The sequence below is a fragment of the Glandiceps talaboti genome, chromosome 15 (assembly GCF_964340395.1).
Source record: "Glandiceps talaboti chromosome 15, keGlaTala1.1, whole genome shotgun sequence".
NCBI lineage: Eukaryota > Metazoa > Hemichordata > Enteropneusta > Spengelidae > Glandiceps > Glandiceps talaboti.
Genome location: NC_135563.1, coordinates 5620645 through 5627660, shown reverse-complemented (window position 1 = coordinate 5627660; position 7016 = coordinate 5620645). Strand labels below are relative to the sequence as shown.

At 36.5% G+C, this 7016-nt stretch overlaps 1 protein-coding gene across 1 annotated transcript; it reads left to right on the top strand.

Moving 5' to 3' along the window:
• The first annotated feature begins 886 nt into the window (after positions 1–886).
• Positions 887–3861, top strand: LOC144446709 (putative ATP-dependent DNA helicase RecS). Its single transcript, XM_078136530.1, has 4 exons — positions 887–998; positions 1566–1772; positions 1922–2113; positions 2750–3861. The coding sequence occupies exons 1-3, from the start codon at positions 918–920 to the stop codon at positions 2009–2011; spliced, it is 378 nt and encodes a 125-aa protein (XP_077992656.1). The 5' UTR covers positions 887–917; the 3' UTR covers positions 2012–2113; positions 2750–3861.
• The last annotated feature ends 3155 nt before the right edge of the window (positions 3862–7016 follow it).

Sequence of the window (7016 nt, the reverse complement as noted above, 5' to 3'; positions counted from 1 at the left end):
CTTTCGCATTGTCCAGACTTAGAAATGTATGTGATACAGAAATCAGGCGGCTTGATGAAAGGACCTAATTTCCCACCGTGTAAATGAATAACGGGTTACTTCTTTTTAAAAAAATGTGCAATCACCACTGGTACAAAGAACGTAACGCTATCACAAGTTCTAACTGATGATAACCTTGCGTCAAAGGACGGACCATCACACTATATGCATTTAATGTGATTAAGAGTGGTGCCCGTCATATCGAAATGATGGCTGTTACATACTAAGGTAACAATTCGTTATATTTTTTTGGCGACATCTGTCCAAACATCACGAACGTCATTAGTCCTGCCCTGATTGGTTTTGACAAATAATTTCCTTTACTTCTTCTCCTGATCATATCAATTACATGAAAATAATACACAGTCACAATTGGTTGATACTTTAATCTTTCGCAGGTTTCGTGCATGAATCTCTCATGTCCGATTTCTACATCAACTGGTTCACAATAACCGGCGTCAAAGATTCAGAGGTCGATCGATAAACACGTGATGGTTGACTTCCATAACTTATGAGCTACAGAAGTTAACATAACGGTACTTCTCAAAGAGTAAAACTAAATTCAGTTTTGCAAATTCGAATACAGTAGAGCAAGTATTTGATTTCAAATACTTAGGGGTTTGGTCAATCTGATTAAAATCTGATGTTAGATAGGCTGGTTTTCCTGTATTTACCTTTATTCCATCGTTATTGCGTCTTTTACGTTAGTTTTTTATTTTCCTGGACGAACGCCTTTCCAACATCTGACACAGTATACTTGGATTTCACGTGTAAGTCTCGCCTTGCGAGCGCAGAGCTCACCCAATCAGAAATGTTCTCTCTTAGGCAATTTTGAGCGAGGCTGCCGACATTGTACGCATGCGCACGTTCATCACATTATGAAAATGGCGACAGCGTCGGACGCAGACGATGTTAACGTTTCTCAGCAAACAAACGAAGAGTCGGAGTGTATAATTGACGTAAGTTAATGGTCATTTTTCATTCATTATTAATTCCTCTTGTATCGAATATCTACAAGTTAGAAGCTATTGAGAATTGTAAGTTAACGGCATGTAAAATCTTGTACTAGTAGTAGTACGAAGGCAAACACAAGTAACTTCCACAATAACAAACCAACTACCGCTACCTAGCTAGTGTTCGGTCAAATCATTACTTCCATGGTCAACTTGACATATTTAATTCTTACGCATGATTGTTGAAACTATCAATTGTCAACTTATGTTAAAAGAATTCTGTTATTAAATTTGATTTATGCATATAAAGCCTAGTATGTATCTGGCCGAAAATGACGTTCATAAAGGAATGCCAAAATAGACACAACATTTAAAAGCAAATAAAAAATATTGCGATCACCTTTAGTGATCGTGTCACCAAATATGAAATACTACTTTTTTCTTTTTTTTAAAACCCCAAACGATTATCTGATTCCATCTGTCATAGTTCAGGTATTACTTTAGCCACGTTAGCAAGACTGTGCTCTACCTTATGTATACTGTGTCTTACTGTCTCATTTCCATTCTTCACAGGTTTCTCAACAATTTGGAGTAGCAGTGGAGGATATGAAGTCTTCACAAAAGGAGGCATTACAATTCCTCCTTTCAGGGAATGATGTCCTCACAATCCTTCCAACAGGATATGGAAAATCTTTGATTTACCATATGTACCCACATATGTTGGCAAGTCTGGGAACTGTATTGGTGGTTTCACCTCTTGTATACCTTATGAAGGACCAGGTAAGCTTTCTCTCTCGAAGACAATTAATTAGTATTATTTTCTTGACCTATTTGTAATAGGACTGTTACCGGTTCAACTTCTGGTGCTTGATTAAGACACACTGTACACTATGTCAATTTTAAAGTCACTGAATGTTGATTTTTTTTAGATATCAATGTTGACGGAAAGGGGACAGTCTGCAGGACTAGCCAGTGAGTTTGTTGATGGCAACGTGTTACCAACGTACCTCTATGGCTAACCAGAGGATTACCTCAAACAGCAAAATAAAATTGAAACAATTAAAAAAAAGTGACAAAATTGTGTTGTTGGTAGTTGATGAAGTCCATACCATTCCAAAATGGTAAGTGTTGCTCAAGACATAAAATAGATTGCGATTCATCTTACCCCAATTTCAACTCCTCTTATTTCATCTTGTCCTATTATTAACTCGCCCCAACATCACTTGTAAAAGTCTAAATGAATTAAGTGCATAGACTGAAATTTAAACGATTTTACATAAGTGGCTAGTCAATGTTCAAATGTGCCAGCATATTGTAGCAAAAGGTGGTGGTTTTGCATGATTTTTGACCTTCCAAAATGTATTACCATCGACGATGTCACATAATATGCACAATTATATTGCAGAGAGTTTGGGCAAGTTGAGTGGGATGAGTTGAAATTTGGAAGAGATGATCCACCGCCCATAGAAAACTTTAGCATGTAACGAACCAACTACCCACATTACATGTTGTTGAACAGAAATGCTACACAGTTTAGGATGCTTTAAAAGTAATTAATTTAAAGGAAGTTTAAAAAGTTGAAAGTCAAAGTATTTCATGATTGTTGTAGGTTTTCTAAATGAAATAAATAAAAAATAACATGTTACAATTTTTTATATTTACTGACTGAAAAACTAGCACTATTATGCAGATGTCATTTTTTTAACCTTTATCCACATCGATTATTGTATTTTATTAAATTTATTATCATTTTTCAGGGGTGAAAAAGCAGATGTCGGTAAAAAAAAAACAGCCAAAGAGTTCAAGAAGGAGCATTCCGTGAATACTTCTCACATGTTGGGGAACTACGTTCATTTTTCCCCGATGTCCGAGTACTAGCACTTACTGCCACTGCTTCTAAACGCTTACAATACAAGATCAAGGAGAGTTAGATATGCTGTTATCAAAATTCCAAGTGACATACCCTCGGTTTTCTTTTGGATGGTAGATAAACTGCGAGAAGATGGTGCTGTATTTCCACGAACTGTCATTTATTATTCCTCAATTGATGCAACAGCCAAATTATATCATTATTTTAGGGAGGAATACCCACAATCAGATCAGTTCATTGGAATGTATCATAGTGAGACGGATACACAAGTTCACATTTGTCAGAAATAACCAAAGATTCCGAATCAGTGTTTCGTGTAATTTTCTGCACAACAGTCCTCGGGATGGGTGTTGACATGAAGGACATGCATCATGTCATACACTATGGACCTTCATTGGATATTAAAAGCTACATATAAGAGGCTGGCAGGGTTGGGAGAGACAATAAATCTTCACATTCTGTTCTACTCTATCATGGGAGAATGTTGCGTGATTGTTGCCCAGAATTGAAAAAAGTATATAGTCAATGATTCTGTATGCAGAAGACTCAAATTATTTGAAAATTTTGCTTCAGACAAAGATATTGAAAATATAAAAAGTAAGTCTGGACAACACGATTGTTGTGATGTGTGCCAAAACAATTGTAAATGTGGTAAGTGTCTGTCAACGTCAAATTATATTGAGAACCATCTTATTCATTATGCTGCTGAAACTGATAGTGATGATGCCACAAGTGAGTCAGGTAGTCTGGAGTCAGATGCTGTTGTTGATTCCTTGGAAAGCTGTAGTATTAGCTGTGAGGATTAATTCCTGCTGTCACACCTGTACCTGTCTCATTTATGATTTCCTCAGTATCTGTTCACCTAGAAGACTATAGTACATGTACTACTGAATCCAATTACATTGTACATGCTTGACCCACCATACCAACTTTTCCTTGAATCCAACATATTTATAAGACAGAACATGTATTTTTGACCGATTTTATTTCTTTTACAAAAGATGCAAACAATTTACTTTGTGTACCATGTTCCATCCATTTTTTTTAAAAATACACAATAAATTTTCAAACAGATACCTCGGCCTTGTGTATATTTTTTTATGGAATTAACCAATTATGACATCTCCACTACCTTCTTTAGTTAACAGCAACTTTAATTTTTTTTACAATAAAACAGGACAGGAAAATGTATGGTCACAAAATAGATGATAAAATAAATCATGCACATGTACGTTATAGTGGCTTGCAGCCACACATGTTGACAAAGTCATCAACTCATCATCCTTTAATTTCTTTTTCCTTCGATTACCCTTCACTTCTTTTCCTTGTTTGTTGACAAAGTAATCTTCAAAGTCAAACCCACATACCACACATGTATTCAGTGGGTCTGGGGCTTTCTTGGGTGGAGTTGAAAACATTCTATATAATACAGTAAGACGCAGGTTTTCTGTCAAAAGAAATGAAATTATTTCAAATACAATGATAAGGTAGTGTACAGTTTACCAGTACTAATAATACTATTTATACTTCAAATATGGTACAGTAAATACTGAGTAACAGTAGCGTTGTGTGTAGTATTATTTTGTTCCCACAATAATAGTTCCCTGTTGCCAAAACATTTCCTCACTTGTTGCAACAAGTCGATATAGTTTGGAAATTGAAGATGAACTGATAATCATTCAATATGGTAACACATTATCATAATCACTGTAATGTGATCAACTTGTCAATGTTTTATGGCACCACATTAACTAACCATTATTAATTACCGTTTTCGCTAGCATTTGTAATCACTGTTGATGTGTACAAAACCTATCAGTAATGGAGGTCGATTTCTTATCTTGTTAAAATATCTTTGTTTCCTAAGCGATTTGGTCTTCATTTACGACATAACAATAGCGTAAATTCACGGTGGTTCTTTTGACATATTCACAAAATATGTCATATCAATATAGAAGCGATTTTGTAATCTTTCAATGTCATAAAAAAAACATGCAAATTTCAACTGGCATAGGGTGTGTAGCTTGTCAATAACTTAGTATTGGCCCAAATATAATCTGGAAATAGATGAGTGAAACGTAACAAATCTTGGCTAAAGACACAGCGCACCGACTAGTCGATGCAGGCTACGTCTCCGTTTGCCGTGACGTTCATTTTAAGCATGAGACCGTGATACCCCGGGCCGTGATGCGGCAAGGAACGGAGACACGGCCGGTCTGCAGTTCATTAGGCGCGCTGTCTGGCCCATGCCTCAAAACTCTCTATGACAAATACGGGAAACAGTTATTCAAAAAGAAATTGGTAAATGGAAAGCAGCTTACTTACCACTACTTGGTATTTATCTCCTGTTCACGTTAGTCGTTATATGCATCTGGGCTCCGCTATGCACGATCGCTGGGTTGTTTACAACGGAAGCTGTTTGTTTGTGCGTTTCCGATGCCTCCAATTTGACCTCAGGCGATTATTGAAACGAACACTCTGATTGGCTCGCTCGCAAGGCGAGACTTACACGTGAAATCCAAGTATACTGTGTCAGATGTTGGAAAGGCGTTCGTCCAGGAAAATAAAAAACTAACGTAAAAGACGCAATAACGATGGAATAAAGGTAAATACAGGAAAACCAGCCTATCTAACATCAGATTTTAATCAGATTGGGGTTTGGTTGGATTCAAAATTGAAATTTTCAACACATATTTCCTAAATTTCTGCTAAAATCTCTCTAAAACTTGGTCTACTGGCGAGAATCAGACACTTTCTGCCGTTGAGACTTAGGAAGATGATGTTCAATACCTTAGTCCTTCCCCATTTCGATTATGCTGCGAATGTATGGTGTAATACGAATCAAAAGTATTTGAAGACACTTGAACTCCTCCATAAACGAGCTGGTCGACTGCTCCTAGAAGTTCCCCGTGATACTGGTACGGATTGGGTATATGAAAACTTGGGTTGGGTCAGCCCTCAAATTAGATGTAAGTGCCAACTGGCAACACTCGTCTACAAATCAGTAACAGGTAATGCATCTAGTTACCTTTCTGAAATGTTCAATATTTCCAACCAATTCATCTTTATAACACAAGACAGGCCAGTCAAGGTAACATATACATCCCTACAGTTAAAACTGAATATGGGAAACGGGCATTTCACTATAGTGGTGCTGTTCTATGGAACAATCTACCCCATATCCATAAGATCAGCTCCGAACTCATTGATATTTAAAAGACATCTTAAGAATGTAGTCTGGTAATGTAAGTGAATATCTTTTAAAGTACACTGTGCTTCTGTAACTTTTTGTCCTGGTTTGTCCCTTTTTGTGTGTTTTTTTCTGTGTACGTAATCTTGCAACAGTTTCCATTGGGAGAACAGTGCTAATGCACTGAAATGATGTATGTATATGAAGATTAATAAATAAATAATAAAAAAAAACATTACTTGAACACTACAACTTCAAAGTTTTTATAGTCGAGTCCGGATATTCTCTTCCCCTGCATAATTTCGCCTCAAACAAATTATCCAATTTCTTTGAATGAAAATTGAACACAACCAGTCACGTATTTTCATAAATTGTATGGATGAATGCGATTGCGGAATATTACGACGGAGTTTCTTGAATGTCGGCTTTCTTACATATGACATCGCATTCTTTGATAAGGCTTTCTCCTGTTGGATGAGCAGAACAAAGTACTAAGTATATGAGCACGCTCAGACTGAGACACTTAAATCTATCAATGTGCGGCAAACTACAAGATGTATCCTGAGAGTCATATGCAAATTAAGTAGAACATCTCTGCTTATCAAAAGAAACGATAAGACAACGACCGTTATTTCCCCAAAATACTAAAGTAAGCAACTGATAGGAAATATTCGATCGATTCTTTGTGACGTCACAAATGACATTGAAGATGTAGTAGACTGTATAATGGTGATGGATTTCCAGTAATGAACTTTGAACTCCACTTCCATATTTAAATTGTAGCTACCTTGTGTTGCTGTAACACTCAACAAAAATAGAATTAGAAATTTCCCTGATTGCGGACGGAGAAGGAATAAGTAATATGCCTGGTATTACCAGTAAATGACTCTTGTTAACGAGGCATTTGTACTCTACCTTTTAGCAGTTTTCAGAGTCTATTTTACCGGATTTTGCAATCTTCCTG